The 25,692-nt window shown below is 37.0% G+C and overlaps 1 protein-coding gene and 2 long non-coding RNA genes across 3 annotated transcripts; all 3 read right to left on the reverse strand.

Moving 5' to 3' along the window:
- Positions 1–2,249: 2,249 nt before the first annotated feature.
- LOC126592815 (uncharacterized) lies at positions 2,250–4,409 on the reverse strand. Its single transcript, XR_007612809.1, has 4 exons — positions 4,169–4,409; positions 3,856–3,992; positions 3,179–3,237; positions 2,250–2,388 (listed from the first exon to the last, which is right to left on the reverse strand). It is a non-coding gene; the product is annotated as an uncharacterized LOC126592815 (long non-coding RNA).
- A 1,335-nt stretch (positions 4,410–5,744) lies between these two features.
- Positions 5,745–7,434, reverse strand: LOC126592816 (uncharacterized). The gene is made up of 3 exons (XR_007612810.1): positions 7,275–7,434; positions 6,532–6,656; positions 5,745–5,977 (listed from the first exon to the last, which is right to left on the reverse strand). It is a non-coding gene; the product is annotated as an uncharacterized LOC126592816 (long non-coding RNA).
- An 8,237-nt stretch (positions 7,435–15,671) lies between these two features.
- On the reverse strand, positions 15,672–18,986 carry LOC126592497 (probable E3 ubiquitin-protein ligase BAH1-like 1). The gene is made up of 6 exons (XM_050258184.1): positions 18,572–18,986; positions 17,400–17,644; positions 17,047–17,295; positions 16,828–16,965; positions 16,167–16,225; positions 15,672–16,086 (listed from the first exon to the last, which is right to left on the reverse strand). The coding sequence occupies exons 1-6, from the start codon at positions 18,777–18,779 to the stop codon at positions 15,984–15,986; spliced, it is 1,002 nt and encodes a 333-aa protein (XP_050114141.1). The 5' UTR covers positions 18,780–18,986; the 3' UTR covers positions 15,672–15,983.
- Positions 18,987–25,692: the final 6,706 nt, after the last annotated feature.

The raw sequence follows: 25,692 nt of genomic DNA on the forward strand, positions 1-25,692 counted from the left end.
AAACCCAAATTTACTATCTAAAATACCTTACAAACCTAATTCAATATGCAAATTTATCTTTACTTCTATTAATGACATTGTGCGGCCATCCAATGATTTTAGCTTTTGAAAGGGTATCATGCAAGGTTCAGTAAAATTCGATTACGAGGCTATAGTATTTCCCCCTGTTTTCCATTCTAAAGTGGAAAAGGTTTAGGCCATACAGATTCACATACTACAAATGTAAAAATACGGACAACATGTCATCTGTTCTTGACACCGAACCGCTATACCCTGGGCCAGTGTGGACTCAACCTGCACAAGCAAAGAATTTTTCGGTCATCACAGTCAATTCCTTATCACATATTCTACGGCAGAGCCTAATTTGGTTCGATACCATCCAAAAACAGATTACGGAAATTAGATTAGCAACACGCAGACTACAGAGTTGAAATCGCCACAAGGGCAGGGGGCTTGATATTAAACACGTAACATTCTCAATTAAGAAAATGAACTATATTCAGCTAACCTCAAGTATGCTAAAAACTAATCGCATTCGACTTGCAACAACTGATGGTTCCTCGGCTTGTCCAACCACTGCCATTTGCTCTAGTTGAAGTGTCTTTACTGGAAGCCTTCAAGGAAAAAAGTTAAAGCGAAGAGGTGAACCTTCACAACCGGTTTATATTGCACGAAAAGAGTTGTTTAAAAAGGTCAAAGTGGAGGTCGATAATAGCAATAGCTAGTTGGTAATTTCCATCAGATTCGGTCGCAACATTTGGGCTCGTGTTGTATGCATTATATGCATGCACGGGTGAACGTAAATCGTATTGGAGGGCATGTTGACACAGGACAGCAGCAGCCATACATGTACCAGCAGCAGCATTATATGCATGCACGGGTGAATGTAAATCGTATTGGAGGGCATGTGGACACAGGACAGCAGCAGCTATACATGTACTAGCAGCAGCAGCAGAAATCGTATTGGAGGGTGTTTTCGTTTTGGGATGAAGATAGACACCGGGAGAGTGTCTGCAACAATTTGTTGTTGCAGCAAGTTTAACAAAGGGTACTATGCGGGATTGATGGAAAAAAAAATTGAAACCCAAATACTCATCTTGTAAACTCCGAAAAAAAAAAAGTTTAATCAAACAAATAACATATCCATAAATCGAGTCATACCTTAATTAGAGGATTTATAACTTCAAAATCACTATCGATCAATAACATAGAATGATGCTAGTGTTTAATTATAGTGTGTGGGTTTATTGATAAATTTGAGTTTTATTATTAATTTTATTTGGTACTTAATAGTAATTATGTAATATGGTAAAATAGACAATTAACATTTAGAATTTAAGTTGGGTGTAAAAAGAGGATACATGGGTTTAAATAAAATTTCCCTTTAACTTTTCAGTAGCCGTTAAATTCTAGGGTTAATCAATGTTTATTACCTTGAAGTTTTGTGGTTTTCAACATTTTGTACATGAAGTTTTTTTCATCCCAGAGTCATACATCAAGTCTTAATTTTGGGACAGTTTCATACATCCGTTAAGTTTTTCGTTAGAAATTCTATTAACTGATGATGTGGCACCCACGTGGACAATAACTGAGCGAGTGTCAACATGTGCCCAATTCAATATTAAAAAATTTAAAAAATACAAAAACACAAACAAAAATATTAATAATATATATCCTACCCATCACTAACCCCCCCCACCCTCTCCATCCCTTCTCTCTTCTCCAATTCCACACCTCTGTTCTCCTCGCCCACAGCACCCCCGTCGTCGTCCTCATCACACTTTTCATCTTCCTCACATGCCACTATGTCACCTCGCATAGCGCAGCCGCCATTCTCTCCTTCCTGATCCTCGCCGAGGTCACCAGCCTCTACCAGAACTTATGGACGTTGGCCAACGCTACTGCCTACAAGTCCAAACCTCAAGCCTTTTTCTGCAATAGCTTGATTGTGAACGGATTTGAGCTCTGCACCGTGCAAATACCCATATCCGGTTCTATCTCCAATGGTGAATCAGATTGCAGAGATTTTGATGCTTTCGTAAAGCTTCAATCCAATTAGGTATTTTGCAAAGATTTTGAATTCGTTTAATTTCTGCAAAACCAAAACCACAACCCAATGGTGATGTCCAATTCAATCATGTGGGTATCTGCAAAACCCCTATTTTTCTAACACATTTCTCCAAAACCCTAAACCCTTTTTTGACACACCCCGTCCCGAAGGAGGGCATGCTGGCTGTCACGTGAGAGTGACGTAACCATTTACACAGTTCGGAAGCTTTAAAAATACAATTACTAAGATGAAACACCCGAGGGTGAGTCCTACTTTTGTGAATTCTGTCAGAACACCGTTGGATTCCTCATGGCCACCAAAGCTCTGCTATCTAGAACCTGGAGGGGCGCAAAACAAAATTGAGTGGGTCAGTAAAACAAAGTTTTTCGAAAACTTTTCATTTAAAACATTTCTAACCCCTCGCTGTAAAACCTGTATACTTTCCCAGAAAATAGCATAATAGCATAATACTTTTCATAAATCTCAAATCATCAATTTTTCTCAAAAACCAAAAAGTATGTCATGTTATAATTTCAAAAACAGAATGAATGATGCATCAATGTAACAGGTGAAATAATGAATTAACCGGAGACCCTGCAGTTGATCCTGTATGGTTAATTCTATAGCTCAACATCCAATCTAACCGGAGTCACCTCGGTGACCTGTACGGCACTACACTGCATATAAGTCGGAACTACCTAAAGTAGTCTGTACGACATGAATGGTGTGATAATACGCTCTAGTGCTTCTCTCATCAATAATCTGTGCACATATCTAAGGTCACCTATCAGTCGGAACCCTCTCATGGTCTGTACGACATGCACCTACTTGGATCCAAGGTGAGCGTGCGGTGCGAGGTGAATAATATAAGCACTAACACCATGATTGCAGGTTATGAGCTATCAACATAATATACATCATCAATGATTCACATGAATAACATAAAACTCACCTGATACTTACCTGTGCGTCCACAGCACCAATTCACATATATATATGCATCAATTATCAATTCACATATCTCATAATATGCATGCATGGCATTTGAAAATGTATTTTCATTCAAACTCAATTTCTGGGAAAAATATCAATAGTATATAGGTATAAACAGAAATACTGCCCACTCACCTAGAGTTCGTCCAACAACTCCCTAGCACCACACATCAAGGCGTCATGACGATCGGCGCCTAGAACAATAATCAAATCCAACCTCAGAATTCATATCGATAGAATATGTAACTTATATAAAACACGTCACTACGTAGTTCGATCTGGAAGATCTGCAACTCAGATTTCAAATCCATAACTTCCAGAGGTCCACAATATACCTCTAGGACAACATCCTAAAATTTCATTACCATCCAACGGTCGGATCTCCGTCAATTTCCAAAACCAAGTGACGGTTAACATTCTACATTATGAACTTACAACTCCAATTCCGAAAGACCCGTATATCGGATTCTAGATCCGTAAGTTCCTATAATCCTCAAATATTACGTATTACAACGTATCAAAGTTTGGTGACGATCCGACGGTTGGATCGTAAATTCACATTTTCACCTAACCACGAATCGAAACGAACTTAGGTTCAATTACTCAATTTACGTCCATCAATTATCAAAACTGAACCTAGAACCTTAAACACATGCTAAGAATGACATTGGCGGGCCATTGGCCATGCGCCGCCGCACGGGCCGCGGTGGGTGGCGGTTGGCCGCCCCGGCTCGCCGGAAAATCTAACTATTTCCAAAAATTCTCAAAAAATACAGAATTGAAGATCTCAATGAGTAGAGAAACTTTCATACCTGTGGCCAAGGCCAATTTGGCCTGGAAACACTTCAAATTCATCAATTCCGTGCGGACCCTAGAATTGGGTGAGTTCCAATTCGACCTTCAAATCAACTCCACCGTCCAAATCAAAGCTTGGGCTTTGTTCCAGGTCCTAAGGGAATACTAATGGTGTTAGTAATTGAAAGAAAACATTTCAAGATTTGAAGAATTTGGACAAGAAAGTCGCGGCACCCGTGTGGGTGTTCTTCGCGAAATCACCACGAAATTTCATGATTTTGGGGGTGAAACATGAAGAGGGAAGGCCTAGGTGTTGATTGGAAGTGGTACCTTGATCCAATTTGTGAGAAATCCGGTGAAAATCGCCGGAATTTGGGTGTGGGTGTCGCGGGTAAACGGGTTGGGGGAAAACCCATTTTCTAATCTTCTCTCCTCCGCTTCTCGCCCTCTCTCCTTTCCTCATTTCCTCTGTTCCGATTGGTCGGCTTCTCCCTCTCTCAATCCATCCTGATGCCTTCTTCTCTTTTGTCCCGATTGGGCATTTCTGCCCAATCTCCTTCCTCTGTTTCTTCCTCTCACGCACACACACACACAAAAACCTTCTTTCACTTATATTTATTTATTTTTGTTTTCCTTACATCCAAGCCATCCATTTAATTCTTCATTAAATCTGGGCCATCCAAATTTTAATAATAAAATTTATAAAATGCCCAAACTTCAAACTTTAAAATCTTTTTCGTTATAACTCCAAATAACGAACTGTTAGCGCCCACACGTCCGTAACAACGAGTACTACGAGGATATATCAATAAAACAAATCTTAGATGGCATGACACAATGATTAATCTCGAATAATGCGCATACCTCAAAGGGCATTTTTGTAAAATCCTTTATTAAAACTTTAAAACTCTTAAAATCAGGGACGGGCTGTCACAATTTTGCCCCAAATCTCACCCCAACCTCTTCGTTCTCAATCTTCAACAACCCACTGCGGTCTGCGTAAGCTCTGAGTCTGAATCGATTCCATAAAAAATACCCAAAAAATCACAGAAGCCATTAAGCTCGTGGCGGCTGCCAGGGTTCGAAGGGCTCATGAAGCAGTCATCAATGGCTGACCCTTTGCTGAGAGACTTGCGGAGGTCCTGTACGACATCAATGACCTAGCCTGGCCTGGCTTGGCCTGACCCTCTAGGAAACCGAATCAGAAACACATCTTCCTCACCGGCAACCACAACCTGGCCTTCGCAACCTTCGTGCGCGTCCTGCCGCCGCCTCCTGATGGGTCGGAGTTTTTCGAAATGTCGTTTAAGGGAGATGGGATTTGGGTGGGGTGGGATTTGGGTGAGGTGTTGGGATTTGCAGAAGAGAGAAGGGAGAGAGAACGTGCAGGTGGTGAGGGAAGGTTGGGTTTTTTTTTTTGTGTTTTTGTTTTTTTTAAATTTTTTAATATTGAATTGGGCCTATATTGACACGTGATGCTCAGTTATTGTCCACGTAGGTGCCACATCATCAGTTAACATAATTTCTAATGGAAAACTTAACGGATGTATGAAACTTAGGGGTAGGCACGGTGCGGTTCGATGCGGTTCCACCCCAAAACCGAAATCGGAATCAGAAAATATCAACGGTTCGGTTCGGTGCGGTTCCACTTAAATTTATTATTAGAACCCTTATGGTTCGGTCTACAAGGGTTCCGATTCGGTTTCTGCCGGTTTACGGTTCCGAATACTAAATTATTTGAACACCAAATCATCGCACATTCAAATACATCTTCTAAAACTGATTATATAAAGTTGCATACAACACTTTTTTTTTTTAATGCAAATGTCTTTGGTAGTGGCACCAAATCAATAAAAAGAGAACTACAAGACACATGCATTGATCAGTCAGTCAACAAACAAAAAAATTAAGAAGCAAACTGCAGGTTTATCTCCTCATATAGATTAGTGTTCATTTCCAAGTGCATGATAAGTATACACAAGAGGTATGTCCTTCAATTCCCACAAAATGCACCGCAGAATGCACAAAGTGCTCTTCAAACAAATCCTCTGTGAGACTAGATGACCTTCAAAGTTGCCATTCCAGCAAGCAAGAAGGCCATCCAAAAATCTCAGAGAGCAATCAGCACTGCAACAGCTCCTGTACACAATCAAACAACATATGATCAAATCAAACAACTTATTTCAGAAAGCAAGCAGAATCAAACAACTTATTTCAGAAAGGGAACATGGGCTTCCCCAGTTTTAAAAGTTTGAAGAAGCAAATTGCAGGTTTAAATTTAATTACACAACAATTAAACAGAATCTGCTGACAAATATACCCACTCTTTCTGTATAATCATATCATGTAAAAGTGAAAGATTAAGGAGAAAACCCAGCTGAGCAGTAAGCTCCAATGCTAAACCTATTCTCCAAAGCTACGAGCTGGATACCCCAAATTCAAACAGGTTAAAATTCCAACCAAACAGAAGCATGAAAGACTTGAATTAGTATGGATCTCAATCACTTAAAGGCAGTCAAGCCAAATGTTGTACGGCCTAAAGGACAAGCTACATTCTACTTTCTCGGGGTTATTAATGATAGTAGCAGAAAACATGGAGCAATATTTGTAGTGAAAAATAATATAAATGAACATTTGTAACAAATATATCTAAAATGAAACTCCAGAAGATCTACAATTAAACCATTTTATACCTTAGAGAAACTATTAGGAGGAATCTGATGAAGACAGTCTTCCAATGCTTTTACATACACTAATGAGATCTTCATTTCTCCTCACAATAAAGATAGATTCTTGATTTTTGTCGTCAGTTGTGCCACTACAGAGCAACCAAAAAAACAAATTGTTAATTAACCTTCAAATCGTGCCACTGCAGAGCACAATTAACACTTTATTTTTCCCCGGGCAATAGTGTTGTCAATTAGAGTTAAACCACTTTAATTTCAACACAGTTAAACACTTAATTTCAGTACAATTAATCCTAATGTAATAATGGGGTTCTGTAAATGTTTAAAACTCCAAATCCTTTTTCTATTCCACATTGTGTAAAGACAGAACCGAACGCAATCGATTCACAAGAACAAAATGCATCTTCAGAGTTGGTGAGGATATGTTTGGTTGCTGAGAAAATGTAGACAAAGAAAAAGAAATATAAGGTTGTAAACATGAACATGAATAAGAATGCAAATATCCATCCAATACGAGAAATCGGAACTCAGGAATTGCCAAAACCCACAGAAATTCACAAAAACAAAAAAAACCCAGAAATAAAAAACTGTCATAAGCTCAAATCAAAACCCAGAAACAAGATTAAAGATATCAAATTCAGAAACCCACATTAATAACAAGACGACCCACATTTCAAGCAAACGAGATTCCTAAACATTCAAGCTTTTACTGGTGTTCCATCTTATATGAGATAAGATATAGAAAATACCAAGTAGGGAGGACGGAGGATGAAGAGTCGTGAGCTATCGCGAAGGAGGGATGATGAGGGCCGTCGCAGTCGCGGAAGCTGAGGCCGTGGTGAGGGTCGGATCTCAGATGTGCGAAATGGGAGAATGGGGATATGAGAGGGGTGAGGTCGTGTAAGTCAGAGTGAGTTGAGGGGGAGGACCAGGTGAGTGAGTGAGTAAAAGTGTAAAACCTAATTGGGATGGGATCCAATGCTTTGCAACTTGGTGAAACTAATTTGTCAACTTATTATATCATGACATGTGTGTATATATACAATTAATTAATTAATTATTAATAAGACGGTTCAGTTCGGTTCTAACCAATTCTTGTTCATTCGAAACCGAAACCGAAATTGGTTTGAACGGTTCGGTTCGGTTTTTGACTCAAAGTTGACTTTTCCGGTCAACACGATTTTTTTGGTTTTTTTATATGGTTCGATGCGGTTTTGCGGTTTGACGGTTTTTATGCCCACCCCTAATGAAAATGTCCCAAAATTAAGACTTGAGGTATGACTTTGGGATGAAAAAAACTTCATGTACTAAATGTTGAAAACCACGAAACTTCAGGGCAGTAAACAGAGATTAACCCTAAATTCTATGACTACTCTTTTTTTTTAAATCACATTTTGCTAAGCGCAACTTACACATTTTAAATGTATTTATATACATGAATTGACAAAAGAAAAGTCAAATATTTGAAGTAAATGAATAATCTTAGATCATGCTAGAAAAAATGTGACAACCCGTCCCTAATTTTACGTTTTTATTAATTTTAAAAGCGTGAATTTACAAAAATACCCTAGAAGCAAGGATTTTGACTTCTGTTGACCATCGGTTTAAGAGATGTAGGACTTATTCTTTTAGCGTATCCTCATAGTACTCGTTGGTACGAACGCATAGGTGAAAACCATTTGCTAGTCCGGATTATAACGGTATAGTTATGGGCGTTTGAAAATGGTTATTTAAAGCTTAGTTAGAAATTATTTGAATTACCACCTTGTGGGAAAGTGGCCCAATCAGACTTGTGTTAGTAAAGGACCAATTAGATAAAGAAGTGAGTGACCAATCAGAAGGGGAGAAAGGAGGGCAGCAGCCAATCAGAGAAAGGGAGAGAAGCTCCCAGCTTTTCTTTCCCGTGTACAACCCAAAACCACCTTCACGACCTTCCATTTTCTAAGGCCGATTCCGGCCAACTTCGATGGAGTTTTTGGACCCCACCACCACCATCTTGAAGCTCTCATTCTCCTCTACAAAACCCAACCAAGAACCACCTTTATAAACCACCACATGTGGCCGGGCGAAGCCACGAAATCCGACGCGTCAAAATTGTGTCCAGCCACTCTTTTCAAATTTTCGGAAAATCGGCAAAGCAATGGCCGATGCCACCACTTGGGCTTTGTAACCCATCATCCCAGGATAACATCCCAACCAACCTTGATCCTGTTGGACCATTGTAGACGACGAATTGACGCCGGAAAGCTTTAGGCACCCGCCGGCTTTGTGGGCAAAATTGACCATTTTCTGTCCACTTTTGGACTTCATGGAAGGTATGAAAGTTGTTCCTCTCTTTGAGATCTTCATTACTGTGAAATTTGAGAATTTTTAGAAATAGTGGAATTTTCCGGCGAACTGTGGCGGCGGGCCACCTGACCTTCCTAAGCTAATTTTGAAGCCCCGATTCCATATTTGACATCCGTTTAGGGAACTTATTATGTTTAATGTAGTTTCATAGTTGACCACCTAATTGGCCATCAAGAGATCCTTGCATGAATTGACAATCCGACCGTTGGATCGTCACCAAATTTTAATACATTATAGTATGTAATATTTGAGGATATTAGAAACTTACGGATTGGAAATCTAACGTACGGATCTTCTCAAATTGGATTTGTAAGTTCATAAAATAAAACGTTAACCGCTTCTTGAATTGGCAATTAGTGGAGATCCAACCGTTGAATCGTAATGAAACTTTAGTATTATGTTCTAGAAGTATAATGTGGATCTTTGGAAGTAACGGATCGGGAATTCATGATGCGGATCTTCCAGATTGAATCGTAGAGGTGTGTTTTATGCAAATTGTGTATTCTATCGATAAGAATTCTGAGATGTGATTTGATAATTGTTCTAGGCGCCGATCGTTCGTAACGTCTCGATATTTATGCTTGGGAGTTGTAGCGCGGACCTAAGGTCCTTTTTATCATATGTATAATAATTGATAGTTCCACAAACGCTTCTAAATTGATTTATACATGTTACCTACAAATAATTACTGTGAACTACGATTGACTTGATCCCTATTTAGGGTACGTAGGCAGTCTAATGAGACTTTAGATGCAGCCATACAATAAATGAGACTAAATAATTGAGACAATAACCTTGTTTGAGGAATTGAGCAATGTGAGGGAGGTTGGTGGAAAATGTGAGATTTAACCTTATGATTTGGTGGTTAAATGTTATTCATAAATCAAAGTGTGAAGAATCAAGAAATTGAAGTAAGGAAACGTAGGTGATGATAGTTAATTAAACTAGTGTCTAAATGGGCTTATCATCGATAATTATTCCCGAAAATAAATAGTTCGGGAATAGGGCGTTACAACGTATGCATTTTATGGCATATTATACATATATGTATATAATTGAAAATGCTATGACATGGTTGAGTAGTAGATTGCATCATGGTATATCCATATGTATATTGCTTGCACATAATTATTGTGAATGCTCTGAAGTGTAAAGGTGAACACATGAGACCCAGGTAAGTTTAGGTGAGTTTATGGTATTAGTTGAAATGATTAAGTTATGGCATGACTACATGTATGTTTTAGGCAACTCCGACCTTGTCGTATAGGTTGCAATGATATGCAACTCTAACACTGTCGTGCATGTTATCCATGAGTCGTACATGTTATAATAGATGTAGTTAAAGCTCATTATCCTGCACCCCGGTGTCAGTGCTCTACCCGTGGCCAGGGCCTAGCCTCCACGTGATCGTTCACCTCCTGCACCTTATGCTCACCTTGGATCCAAGGTAAGTGCCAGCCTATCGTACAGATCACATTAGGTGGTTCCGACTCGTAGGTGACTTGCGATACTTCGCATAGCCTTCACGTGATCGTAGCACTTGAGCGTATTTATTTACACCCAGCATGTCGTACATACCACTTTAGGTGGTTCCGACTCATGTGCAGGAATTGGTTGATGAGCTATATAGATAACTTCGACTTACGTGCTAGCATTGATTGATGAGATATGAATGAGTCGTATAGGTCACTATATGTGACTCCGACTTACGTGCTAGCATTGATTAATGAGATATGGGTGAGTCGTATAGGTCACTATAAATGACTTCAACTTATGTGCTAGCATGGATTGATGAGATATGGGTGCAGTCATACAGGTCACATTAGGTAACTCCAACTTGCGTGCTAGTATGGATTAGTAAGCACCTGATTATTTATATTGCTGATGAGATGTTGTATTGTGGTATACTTCTGGATTTACTGATAGTATACAATTGATTTCATCCTTATACGTAGTATGGTTTTCTGGAAACTAAACAGGTGTTACAGCGAAGGGTTATAACGTTTAGAAGATCTTTATTAAAACTTTGTTTTCAGGCCACTCACGTTTTCTGTTTTCTGCCCCTCCAGGTTTTAGTGGTTGTGCTTCAGTATCAACAAGGATGATTGGCATAGTCCAAAATAAGTGACTACCTTTGATGGTATAGTCCATATCTTACTCTACTATACTTTACCTATGCTCTAGCATCACATGTGAAGTGAGTTCATTCCCACTCACCAACGCACTATGGTATTTAGGCACTCTTAGGTTCAAATTTATTCATATTTTTTCATATCATCACACTTTATGGCTTCGTCACCTTCTAGGTGTCAGCCAGCACAGCTCGATTCGGAGTCCTTGTGGACATTCCGGGCCGGGATGTGTCAAAAAACACCTCATAAACCAATCAAAACAGCTGAATTTACATAACAAAATCGATCATTCAATTTCCATCTACATTCTATTGAATTTAAATTAAGAATAGAGAAAATAATATTTAATAAACAATTGGTTAAATCACATTATTGCTAGCCCATTGTTAGCCTAGGCTCACCCCTCTCCCCTTTCGTGTAGATAATATCATTTGTAAAAAAAAAAAAAACAATCATTTGACAAATAATTTAATTACATTATTATGCGTGTACAAAAGACATTTTTTATAATCGGCATTACACGCCCCTTATGATATTTTAAACGTGTTTAAAAATAGAGAAAATAATATTTAATTAATAACTGATTGAATCATATTATTGCTAACCTATTGTGAGGTACTAATTAAAAAATGTACAAAAAGAAATAATTATTAAAAAAAACTATTAAAATGAAGAAAATACCCTTGCATTATTTTGAGTTGCTTTTGATATTTTTTTTTGTTTTGGGGGCATTTTTGGACATTTATTGAATCACGGCATGCTACGCGCGACTTACACATTTTAAATGTATCTATATGCGTGAATTGATAAAGGGAAAGTCAAATATTTGAAGTAAATGAATAATCTTAGATCATGCTAGAAAAAACCCATCACAAACCAATCAAGGCAGCTGAATTCACATAATAAATTTGATCTTTCAATTTCCATCTACATTCTATTGAATTTACATTAAGAATAGAGAAAATAATATTTAATAAACAACTGATTGAATCACATTATTGCTAGCCCATTGTGAGCATAAGCTCACATCCTCTTCCTTAGTGTAGATAATATTGTCTATTAAAAATAAATAAATAAATAAATAAACAATCATTTGACAGTAATTTAATTACATTATTTACGCATGTGAAAAACATTTTTTATAACCAATATTACACACCTCTTAAGATATTTTGAACGTATTTAAAAATAGACAAAATAATATTTAATGAACAACTGATTGAATCACATTATTGCTAGCCTATTGCGAGGTACTAATTAAAAAAATTGTACAAAAAGAATTAATTATTTAAAAAACACTGTTAAAATAACGAAAATACCCTTGCATTATTTGGTGCATTATTTTGGGCTGCTTTTGAAATTTTTTTGTTTTGGGTCATTTTTGTCCAAAACTTTTTGGTGAAGCTTGTGACCCCAAAAGGGGTTGTTGGGTTTATATATAAATAAATAAACCATCTTAGATCATGCTAGGAAAAACCTCTCACAAACCAATCAAAACAGCTAAATTCACAAAATACAATCAGTCTTTCAATTTCCATCTACATTCTATTGAATTTACATTAAGAATATTGAAAATAATATTTAATAAACAACTGATTGAATCACATTATTGCTACCTCATTGTGAGTCTAAGCACACTCATTTTCCCATAGTGTAGATAATATCGTTTGTTTAAAAAAAAATCATTTGACAACTAATTTAATTACATTATTATGCTCGTGCAAAAGATCTTTTTTATATCCAGCATTATACGCCTCTTAAGATGTTTTGAACGTGTTTAAAAATAGAAAAAAAAATATTTAATAAGCAACTGATTGAATCACATTATTGCTAGCTTATTGTGAGGTACTAATTTAAAAAAAACTATAAAAAAAGAATTAATTATTAAAAAAACACTATTAAAATGATGAAAATACCCTTGCATTATTTTGAGTTGCTTTTGAAATTTTTTGTTTTGGGGACATTTTTGTGCACTTTTTTGAATCACGGCATGCTACTCGCGACTTACACGTTTTAAATGTACTTATATGTGTGAATTGACAAAAGGAAAGTCAAATATTTGAAGTAGATCATGCTAGAAAAAATGCCTCACAAACCAATCAAAGCAGCTGAATTCACATAATAAAATCGGTCTTTCAATTTCCATTTACATTAAGAATAGAGAAAATAATATTTAATAAACAACTGATTTGAATCACATTATTGCCAGCCCATTGTGAGGCTAAGCCCACCCTTTCCTCCTTAGTATAGATAATATCATTTGTTAAAAAAAAAAACAATCATTTGACAACTAATTTAATAACATTATTATGTGCGTGTGGAAGATCTTTTTTATAACCAGCATTACATACCTTTTAAGATGTTTTGAATGTGTTTAAAAATAGAGAAAATAATATTTAATGAACAACTGATTGAATTAGATTATTGCTAGCCTATTGTGAGGTACTAATTAAAAAAACTATACAAAAAAACTTAATTATTAAAAAAACATTATTAAAATGATGAAAATACCCTTACATTATTTGGTGCATTATGTTGGGCTGCTTTGAATTTTTTTTGTTTTGGGAGCATTTTTGTCCAAAAAAACTTGGTGAAGCTTGTGATCCCAAAAGAGGTTGTTGGCTTTATATATAAAGATTATATTTCATCTATGGTTAGAAATTATAACAAGAGTACGTGAAAACTGTGTAAAAATCAGTTTTTATTTTTTGATGCGTAATAGCGAAGGTCCGTGAACTTTATATCATATTTACCTTTTGTTCCTAAACTCTTATATTAGTTTCTTGTGTCCTTCAACTTAATTCTACATTGCATGAGTGATCCTTTCATCAAATCTATCTTTTCCATTAAATATAAGGGTATAGTGGTCTATTCATACAAAAAAAATCGGATTTATTTATATATATAAAAAAAAAAAGAGTTTGGCTCCTTGAGGTTAAGGAGAGATTTGTTCACAGAATTTCGTGCTTATAATTAAAACTGTTCATATTATAAATCATTATGTAAAAATCATCTCTACAAAAAATCAATTAAAACTAAGATCCTTTAGTCAATCCTTAAGAAGTTCTGAATATAAGTATGAAATTCTGTAAATAGATCACGAGGTATTTGAAGAAGGAGTTCCTCGTCAATTTTGAGGAGTCAAGTCTTTCTTTAAAAAAAAAAAAAAATCATTTTCTTATTTTTTTTTTATGAAATTTCTATTTTATTCCTTAACTTAACGGAAAAGTTAATAGAGTTAATGAAAAGAACTACTAGTACAACAAATGACATAATTCAAAAACAAAAAATAAACTATTATATAAGCTTACACACACACACACACACACACATATATACACATACATATACATATATATATACACACATACATATATATATACACATACATACATATATATATATACACACACACATACATATATATATATATATTTATTTATATACAGGCCCCTTAAGACCATCTCCAAACCTGGGCTAAAAGCCAAATTACCCCCCCAAACACTCTCCAACCCATGTTAAAATTTTAGGCTAAATGCCAAATGTTATTTCTGGGCCAAATACCCCCAGCTTTCCCCCCGGGCTAAATGCCAAATGTTTATCAGAATTTAAATTTTTTTAGATTAAAATGTTCATAAAATTAATTTACAATAATCTACATATTTTTTTTTTAAAATTGATTTAAGAAAAAAATTAGCCTAAGTTCATTCTTTAATAATTCCGGGCTAAAATTTTAGGGCAGAAGAGTTGGAGCAGAAAAGATGTTTCTGGGCTAAAAGCCAAATTTTTTGGGCTAAAAAATTTGGCTTTTAGCCCAAGGGTTGGAGATGGTCTAAGGGAAGGGATCCCCATTTTTCAAAAAAAATGAGGACACCCCCTTAACCATTAGATTTGGCTTTAATGAAATTTTGTGGTTGAGATTAAATCACAGGCCACGGAATCTCAATCACAGGATTTCATTAAAGTCAAATCTAACGGTCAAGATGATAACCCCATTTTTAAAAAAAAAATTGGGAATCTCTTCCCTTAAAGGCTTCTTATATGTAAAATACAGGCAATATTAGGAAGGTGTGAAATCGAGACATTGGAACTTATGCATTCTTCATTTTTAAGAAATTTTTGAAATTTATCTCACATAGAAAGTAAAGAGTATACTCTCCCATCCAAATCCCCTTCTCTCTCACTTTTTTTTTTCTTTTCTTTTCTCTCCCTATAATAAAAATTTCAATACCAGATATTGAGGAAGCCCCAATTAGAAGTGCTTATAGGTTGTAAGAAGTTCTAATTGTGTACTTCTTTGATGAAGCACTTCAACTGCTTTTTCAAGAATTACTTACATTTTTATTAATAATTATAATGTGCTAATAAAAATGATATGTAAATGTGGTTTTTACACATCAAATATGAATATAATTTGTAATAAAAAAATTATTTTATATATTAAATTAGTTCTTTTATTTTTATTTTCTTTGCTTAATATTATTGTTATTTTATTTTAGTTGAATTTCTTGTGTGAGACACCAAGTAGTCCCATACATCACCAAACTAATGTTAACTCATCAAACAGAATGTAACCTTTTTTTTGCTTTCTTTTACATTTACTCTTAAACTTTACCCAAAAAAAAAGTTCTGCAGAAATCAAGAATGTAAAATTTACCAAAAAAAAAAAAAAAACAGGCTCACGAGCCATACAATTTTAATTGGAAAAATAATGTTTATGTACGATAATTAATACCTAATTTGCCTAACATGTCAATGAATAAAGTAACGAAAAATGCCGGTACACAAACACAAATACATATAAATATACCAGCTTCAAACAATGATCTTTCCAACGCGATGGATTTGCAGCATTAAACGCTTTATTGGCTAGATCACAGGAGGTTCTTGGCTGTCCCCGGGGATATATCACCGTCTTCCTGCATTTCTCATCACGTGATTATAGATATGGGACCCTGTGCCCCCTCAATTGATCAATCAAAACCCTGCATATTTTGCTTGCGTATCCCAGAACTCCTTAGTTTGCTTCAGTATCTCTGCGCGTTCTGCATTATACCTCTTTTTCCAATGGTTGTTGCACCTGGTAGGGTTTTAGGAGTCAGAAAAAGGTAGCTCTTTCATCAAAAGTTAAGAACTATTGAAGGTTTTCAATTTTCTCACCTTGTTTTCAGGAGCAGGTCTATTTCCAACATGTGCACTGCTTTAGCATACACTCCAGCCTGCATTCGAGGAGGATACGAACTTAAGATCAAACAATATATGATACGAAATGTCAATCTTTTCTTTCAAATTTTAAATAAGCAGAGAATGAAGTTTGGGAAACGAGAACTACAGTTGAAGGAAAGCCAAACATCAAAATTAAGTGAGAATCCCGTCCAATGCAATATAAGTCATCTGATACTTATTAAAAAGTTCACACACATATAATCCCTAGGGCTGGAGTGGATTCTGCGAGTGAAAGATGAGAATCCGAAGGACAGAGTTCCCTCCCAAATGCCAAGTTGGAAAATATAATTTGATAGAACTTCAATAGTTTTAGCATTATGTTATAAACCATGTTTTTAAAAGCACCCTTTACTAAAGATATACTACTAAGTGGAGACTACAACATCAGAAAAGAATATGATGATCAAGATGAACACCATTCAAGGACTAGGGCCACTAGATCTTGCCGGCATTGTGATCACATTTCTGAATATGATTCATACTTTTCGCCCAACAGCACTTTTAAGTTGTATTGTATGGTTCGGCAAATTAACAAGTTAAAGGTTCTTGGACTACAAATGATTATAACCATTTTCTTCAAAAACTAGGTATCTACCTCTCTGCATATTGGGCACTTTGCATCCGGGGCTGCAGATTTAGGGCCTTGGAAGATAAACACAGAAGCAGCTGCACACGCACAAGACTTGCAGAACAGGTGGCCGCAGCTCAAAGCATAGGGATTGAAAACAGTTTCCTGCGAATCATCAAATACACATCAGACATTTATGTACAAAAGCCAATTTCTCTTTCAGAATGCAAGTGAAAAGGACCTTACCAAGCATACAGCACAAGTTAGATCATATTCCATCTTTAAGGAGTCAGGAAGCATCAATGTCATTGTAGGTGGTGTTGCAGAGAGATCACAGGAAAAGCGACCAGAAACCTCATTAAGCTCGTCACCATCCAATACATCAAGATTCAAATAAAATGCACCCAATTCTATAAGCCAAGGTGATTGCAAAATCTCAATATGTTCAGCCCGCATCTTGGATTTGAAAAGCTTGCCATTTTCGGAGCTATGTATCTGTAGTATAAGATTAAAACAAATGAACACTGTTAGATACACAACACCATGAACCAAATTAGCAAATTAAAAAAAAAATAATAATTGACCAGTCTCGTGCATACTTTATCATATTTCTTAAGGATTTTTCTGATAGCAATTGCGTTCATCGTAACATACTCAATCAACATCCGCCCTTTTTCTACCATGGCTTGTTGATCATTCATGAAGCACTGACGGAACCGCAGAAAGTATCTCTGCAACCCGGTAGCAACATGGAGATGAAGGAGATGTCTGACTCTTAAACTAAAGCATAGATCTATTTCTGAAACTTCCTTCATTAACTCCGTGAAAAATGCCTGGTCGCACACTACAATATAGAAAAATGAGAGTTGATGAGACTACGAACATTAGTTATGAACTTAAAAGTAAGCAACAATACTAACACCGAGAAAAAATAACAAATCTCTTACAAAATAGGCCTCAAACGTCTAACTACTGATTAATTGTCACTCTAAAAGAATCCAAACAAACGAACTTTTAAATCTTAGATGACCACCAAATAGTAATGCTCATTGTTTGCAGCTATGTGAACCACTTATAAAGCAAACTTATTCCACAGAAACATGTTAGTCATGATATCTCACCACTTTAAAAATTCCCAAATGTCGACATCCTTTTTAAGAAACAAGAAAAGTAGGAAAGCACAGTTGTGGCAACATCTCGTATTCGTTAAGAAAGTTCTGAAATGGTCCTTTCGTTATTTAAATATACCTGCACGCTCACTTGTACAAAGTAAAACTAAACCCGAAAAAGGGCTAAAATACTAAAACAACATGGTTTATGCCTATGATTTCTTCAAATCCTTTGAGCAGAATGTAGATACCTGGACAAAAGCAATTGGGTAGATCTTAATATTAAACCCTGCAACCTTGACGATTCGAAAATCAAAACCCATGTTTCCCTACCAGGATTTAAACACAACCAAATAGTTCTAAATTTGCAAAAACTCCTTAATCGAACCATACAGTAATTAAACAAAAACCCAATTGTTAACGAGCTTAATTCAAACAGAACCAGAAACCCAAATGAAAATAGGCAAATTAAATTAAGAGAGTTTTAACGAAACACTCCCGATTCACTTTTAACGAAAATAACATTTTTACTCTAAAAATTACTCCTATTACTATTCATTTACAACACATTTTTGTCTTTTTAATTAAAACTCAAAGTTTTCGAACTATTTTAGTTAGTTTTCCTTTAAATGAAATCAAATTATTGGGTAATCAATTCTTACAAGTGCAAGATTGGCATTGGCACAATTGCTGATTTTGGTTAGAAGCACCTTCTTGTCCTTCCGTAGCTGAAGATTCCTGCAATGCCTTACAACTCTGACAAGTCTTGAGGACATTCTTCAGCCGCTTGTACTCGACATGCGAGCAATTGTCCGACAATCGTATCTTTTCCTTGTGCAAAAACTCGGTGTAAGTGTCTCCAAATTTCATATTTTCCCAATTAATCAAATTCAACTCAGTCCGGCTTCTGAAACCCTAGAATTAGCAGGAGGAAAATGAAAATTTGAAGGATTTGGCGTGAGGTGAGAGTGAGGAGAAGGAGGAGGTGGTGGCGGGAGAAGGTTTTCCGAACCGAGCTCCGAAGGCTCGATTCTCTTTTCCTTCTCGATTCTCTTTTCCTTCTCAATTTTCTCGGGAAACGAACTGCGGTTTATAAAGGAAAATTAGTGGTGGTGGGCGACGGAGCACGCGGAAGTCGAAGCGAGTTTAAACCGGAAAAGACCCGCGCTTTTTTAGACGGTTATTTAAAAAAATAACAAAAACAAAAACACATACAGAGAGTACATACGTTTAAGGCGAAACGGGGAAGACATATTCGTCGATACTTGATGATGCATATACTTGCAGTAATTTTAGGAATCAACTTAGGTGGAACAGGTAGACCAAGTCGTTGATAGTTGACGAGTACAAATCAATATCTCCTTGTCAAAAAAAAAAAGATAAAAAGTTATACAGTGTATACTTTCGTATTATAGCATGTGCTTTTATTATGGGGTTAACGACCATGCGGATGATGCTTTATCATAATGGTAGAAAACAATAATGCTTATGCATATCCTATGATGATTCAATTCCTAATGATTATCCCTTAACATTTAACAATTTAATCCATTAAAAAGCTATTGTCTTGAAAAAAACGTGTTCTAGCAACAACTAGGACTACTACTTTTTTGTTGTTGTCGCATATTAAACGGTATAACATGTTACACAACATGCATTATGCATACGGTTGTGCTATCTACACATATTTTTATTTCTCCATTTTCAACGTTAGATCGAATGGATAGAAGAAGATCGGTTAAAAAAAATTAACAAGAGTGTGTGAATAACACTAGGCATCTGATGGTTTGGAGAAATTCAACCTCCCTAAATGTTGCTTGCATTTTTTGCATATTTACTAAGTTTCTTTGGTCACGACAAACCACCAGATAATTTCCCACATACATTTCTCAAATTTCGACGTCAGATCAAATGGATTAAACAAGATCGATAAAAAATTAACAAGAGTGTGTGAATAGCACTAGGCGTCTGATGGTTTGAAGAAATTCAACCTCCCTAAATGTTGCTTGCATTTTTTTGTTTGGGTCAACTTTTGCATATTTACTAAGTTACTTTGGTCACGACAAAACCACCAAATAATTTATTTGGAGACCTTTTTAAGTATATCCGAAATACTTTTTAAATGGTGTATTAATTTCTTTTAAAAATATTGTATTAATTCACGTCTTATAATATAAGTAGAAACATATAATTTTATGACATATTAGTAAAAAAATAAATATATAACTAATTTCAAAGTGCAGAACTTTAAAATATCGTTGTAAATTTCTAACATATTTTAAAATGTAGCTTATTAAGATTCATCCGCCCACTAAAATTCGTGTCATGCCACGTGTTGGGCTGCTTTTTAAATTGGCCATATTCGAGCCCTACCCAATAAACCAATTTGGGACCCCAGAGAAAAAACAAAAACTATAGTGGAGCAACCCCTGAAGTTCATGGAATGTGATTAACCCTTTTTCGACCCACTTTTCTAAAAAACAGAAAAGTTATACTTTAGAATTTTGACTCAATTGAGGAAGTGGAATAAAATATGTGGGGTAAATTTTAACCAAAAAAATATATGTGGGGTAAATTTGAAATTACTGTCGAATTGACAATTGAAGTTCGTCTGTGCGATCTTGGTTGTTGGGTACATGATCAGCCATGCTCTAATCAACTCAACGGCGGTTGGCGGAGGATCCACAAACTCTATTCTCCTAAAAGCAGTTCCACTGTGGGCTATTGCCCCGTGGACTGGCGTTGGAACAGGGCCAGATAGCCCGAGGGACTTGGTCCAGTGTGTGCTGGCGATGGTGACACACCCCAACCGAGATCAAGGCATGTTGGCCGTCACGTGAGAGTGACGTAGCCATGTGCACAGTGCGGAAGCAATAGATATAACAAATATACGAATAATTAAAAACCGAATTACTAGAGTGCACTACTAAACAGGAAGTGATAAGAGTTAGTTACAAAAGTAAACACTTATAATCAGAGCATAATAAGTCTGGGTGCAGTCCAGTAGGACAAATACTAGTTATACCGTACTAGGAATGTCCTACTATTATTTAGATAGGTTAGAACTGCCGACGTCCTCAAGCCACCAACAACAAGCTTACTTAAAACCTGGAGGCGTGCAAAACAGAAAATGTGAGTGGGCAAAAACAAATGTTTTACAAAACCATTTCATTTATCAACATATCTAACCCCTCGCTGTAAAACATGTATAATTTTTCCCAAAATCAAGATATAAGCATATACATAAATATATATGAAATCATATCAATTCAATTCATGCTTCATATAATCATATTCATATATATATATATATATATATATATATATATATATATATATATATATATATATATATATATGTCATGCCAGGATATAATAGAGTAAGCAATTCAGGTAAGAATAATTTCATAGAAATATAACATGGGAGCCGGAACCCCTATGGTAGTCTGTACAGCTAAATTCATAGCTCCAAAAGTCACTCTAGCCGGAGTCACTACTATGACCTATACGGCAATATACTGCACAAGAGTCGAAACCAAACAAAAGGTTTATACGACAATAATGGGTGTAATACAATCATGCTCAATACTACTCTCATATAATAGTTGGGCGATAAATTGCTAGTTACCTACGAGTCGGAACCATAAATAAGGTCTGTACGACAATACTATGCACCTAAATTGGATCCAATATGAGCATATGGTGCGATAGGTGACATAATAAACAGGCCTGTGCCATATCTATGGCTAAATCACAATCACCCTAAGTGCAGTTTTATGAGCTCACATTATTCAATCACATATCGCATCATCGATGATTCATATAATCATACACAACTTACCTGAGCTTACCTGAGTGTCCACATCACCACATTTATATATATAAAGCATCACATACCCAATCATGTATGAATTATAAACTTATATGCATGACATTTATGGCATACTATTTGTTGATGCACAAAACCGGAGGGGTCTTGGAACAACGTAAATCCGATCGTGAATCTGTAAGAAAGTAAATAACACAAGATGTATCGTGGTTCACCCCAATGTTTGGGCTACGTCCACATTGATTATTGTATTTCTCTAAGATGTTGAAGAAGATAGAGGGAGCTTTTCTATGAGGATGAGAGCTCTGAATCTTAGAGTATGAGAGGGTTTGAGAGGGTGAGGGGTCAGGCCTAAGAATTGGCCTCTCTCAATGAGGAGAGTGAGGAGTCCTTTTATAGAATAAGGGCTCCTCACTTATTACATATTTGCCCCTTCCTTTATTACATAATTACATTTGAGTCTCCCGAGTATTTATATGAGATCTAAATACGGAGGTCCTAAGTATGGTACAAACAGTAGTCCCCTAAGTCTTCAGTCAAGAGAGTTTTTTGGCTGGAGACTTGAAACTCAGTCCATGTGTGGGCCGAAGTAACTAGATGTTGTCTTGAACTGATGCTCGATATGAGGCGGTGCTCAATCTGAAATGATGCTCAACTAGAAATAGCATATGTTGCGAGGCTTGTAGCTTATGTTGCCTTGGTTGGCTCGGCTTGTGGCGTCGAAGGTGAGGGAGTCCCTTTTATAGAATAAGGGCTCGCTTCTTAATACATAAATGATGGGCTAGAGTTGATGTTCTCTAATGATTGTGAGTGAGTCCCTTTTATAGAATAAGGGCTCGTTTCTCAATACATAAGTAATGGGTTAGGAGTGGTGCTCGTGGCGAGGCGGTTGCTCAGTAGGCGGCGATGTTCTCTAATGAATAGGAAAGAGTCCCTTTTATAAGATAAGGGTTCACTCCTCAGTACATGAATAATGGGTGCTCTCTAATGAAAGTGAGGGAGTCCCTTTTATAAAATAAAGAATTGCTCCTCAATACATAAGTGATGGGTTAGAGTCCCCCAAGTATTTTTTATAAGGCCTAATATATGGTACATAATGTAGTCCCCCAAGTCTTTAGTCAATAGGGTCTGTTGGCTGGAGACTTCAAATTGAATCCATGTATGGGCCGAAGTGGCAGTTGTTCGGAGGCGGTATTTGTATACCCTGCATTGAAGCTTTGTACGTGAAGCTTTGCAAGTGAAGCTTTGAAGCTAGAGCTCTGTAAATGAAGCTTTTGAATCTAGAGCTCTGTGAATGAAGCTTTTGAAGCTGGAGCTTTTGTAAATGAAGCTTTCGAAGTTGGAGTTCTATAAATGAAGCTTTCGAAGCTAGGACTCTGTAAATGAAGCTTTCGAAGCTAATTGACATGAGTGATGCTCATTAATGTTTTATGTTGATTGACATGAGTGATGCTCATGGATGTTGACATGAGTGATGCTCATGAATGTTGACATGAGTGATGCTCATGAATGTTGACATGAATGATGGTCATGAATGTTTATCTATGATTGACATGAGTGATGCTCATGAATGTTTATGTATGATGGACATGAGTGATGCTCATGTATAATTTTGGAGTACTGGACGTACTTTTGATCACCTAGTGGGTGATAATAGCGGCAGGTTGCCGAATAATTTTGGAGTACTAGGCGTACTTTTGATCACCTAGTGGCATGCTGCCGAATAATTTTTTATAGTACTGGACGTACTTTTGATCACCTGGTTGGTGATAACAGCGGCAGGGTGCCGAATAATTTTGAAGTACTGGGCGTACTTTTGATCACCTGGTTGGTGGTAATAGCGGTAGGCTGCCGAATAATTTTTTATAGTACTAGACGTACTTTTGATCATCTGGTTGGTGATAATAGAGAGCCTGGCTCTTTTGGGCATATGGGCCTTCGCCCTCCACATAACATTCCAGCCCATTATTTTGGGCTTGCCGTTTTTTTTTTTTTTGGATTACCCTCTGATGGGATTATACAGATATTTCCGAAAGATAAGAAAAATAAATCACATCATTCAAAAATAAAATCCGACCCTCCGCTCAATGGGTCACGCCCATAATTCTCTTTTCTGCATGCCATCACCACCGCAATTATCTCTGATTCTCTGATAAGCATCACAGCTATCATTGTCTTCCTTTATTGTTGTCACTTCGACCCTACTCTTTCTTCTTTTTGACGAAATAAAGGTAATTCCTTTCTCTTCCATCTTATCAAAAGTTGAAATAGCACTACTTGTATTGACGTTTCCCACCATCTCACTCACTTTAGTTGCAGTCTTCGCAGACTAAGCACGTGCTTTGAGGGTATCTTACCTCATGTATCTTGCTTTCTAAAAGCTGTGTATTAGACACAAGATTATCAACAACAGCTTTCCGTTGGTCAAGTTGAGATTTCAAAGTATTAGAATTATCTTGTTTTCCAGTGGCTTCTTCAGAAAAAGTAGGAGCATGTGCAGCCTGGTCAAGATATATCCTCCTCCTTTTTCTTTTTGTTACTTTTGCTTTTCTTTCTTTTTCCCGAAAGATGACCCATAGCACATGATTATAATTCCCCTGTTCAAATATGGAATTCTAAGTGTAAAACTCGTCGGCTTGACTCAGCGCCTCTGCTTCATAACTCGTCCAAGTTGCTTGAATCGACTCAACTGTGCCATCGGATCTGGTCGAATCAGATCAAAAACGGCTGCGATGTGCGGCTCCGAGTTCGACTCGTCGGGTTCAAAGATCAGAAAAAGAGAGAAATGACCGGAAAATAACCAACCAACCTGTGTCTGTTCTGTCACTCTGTAACCCGGTGGACATGGTAGAGAGTCTGCTAGGCCGTGGCTGGAACTCGGCTCTCCATCTCTGCTGGTGCGCACAAGGGTGAATCGGGGCAGTCAAGCTTCGGCGAACACACAGAGAATATCGGCATCACCGGAGAAGCCATCGGTAAGCTTCACCTTCTCAGTAGATCTCCTAGAAACCTTTGGAGTGCAGAGATTTGATTAGATCAAGGTACTTCTGCAAAACCTCCTTAGAAAATCTTAAGCTAAACTCTGGCTGTTGATGAATTTCTTGATTACTTGGGTCGACATGCTGTCTTGATTGGCCCAACTTGCCTTGCCATCTGAAAATAAGCCTCAAGCTTCTTTTTCAATGTTGCATGTTCTTGCTTCAGTCGCCTTCTGCGTTTCTTGCATTACAATATTCCCTAAACTGTTGGCAGTCAGCTTTCACCTTTTTGGCTCCGATGCTTGAGCTACTTCCCTTGAACTGCTGCATATAGTTGTCCAACTTATTAAAATCACGAGGGTTCCTCTGTAGTGCCTGCTCTAGGTGATCATCATCATTAACCGCTATTTTTTAGTGGCGAAAACGCATAACAGAGGACTGAGCCGGCTGAGTCGACACCGACGCCGACGTCGTTGTGGAGGCAGAAGCTAATACGGTGGATGAGTCTGCTGTGATCAGATCCATCAGCTTCATCCCTGACGAGTCTACCATAGCTAAAGTTGAGATGAGGTTCTATCAAAGGAGAATCCGAGTTGAAGCCATATTATTATTAGTCTAGCTGAAGGTAGGCTGGTGGTTGTGAATGAGAGCATGGCTGGTAATGGAAGAGAACCCAAGACACCAAATCTTGAAGGTCTTCATCTCGGGCCTCGTCAATCGTCTGCTGGGCCGATAAGAGCTCATCAAGGAAGTGTTCTTGCCGGACCAGCCAGCCCTCGTAGAATGCCTCAAATGTGTTCGACGCATTGCCGCAACATCGCTTATCTTCCTGATTGCCATATTCATTCTTCTTCCGGGAGAAGAGGGATTTGAAACCCATCTGGATTGAAAAAAAAACAAATGGAAGTCGAAACCAATGGAAGGAACAAAATTCAAGATTCAGATTTGGGTTGCTGAATTCAAAAATTGAGGAATT

The sequence above is a fragment of the Malus sylvestris genome, chromosome 12 (genome assembly GCF_916048215.2).
Source record: "Malus sylvestris chromosome 12, drMalSylv7.2, whole genome shotgun sequence".
Taxonomy (NCBI): domain Eukaryota; kingdom Viridiplantae; phylum Streptophyta; class Magnoliopsida; order Rosales; family Rosaceae; genus Malus; species Malus sylvestris.

What these genes read in the sequence shown, in the direction of transcription:
- LOC126592497 (XM_050258184.1), bottom strand. Translation starts at nt 18,779, where the DNA reads ATGAAATTTGGAGACACTTACACCGAGTTTTTGCACAAGGAAAAGATA. An exon ending in TAACTTGTGCTGTATGCTTG is followed by an intron (nt 16,966 to 17,046) that starts GTAAGGTCCTTT and finishes GATGATTCGCAG; the next exon opens with GAAACTGTTTTCAATCCCTA. An exon ending in AGTGCCCAATATGCAGAGAG is followed by an intron (nt 16,226 to 16,827) that starts GTAGATACCTAG and finishes CCTCGAATGCAG; the next exon opens with GCTGGAGTGTATGCTAAAGC.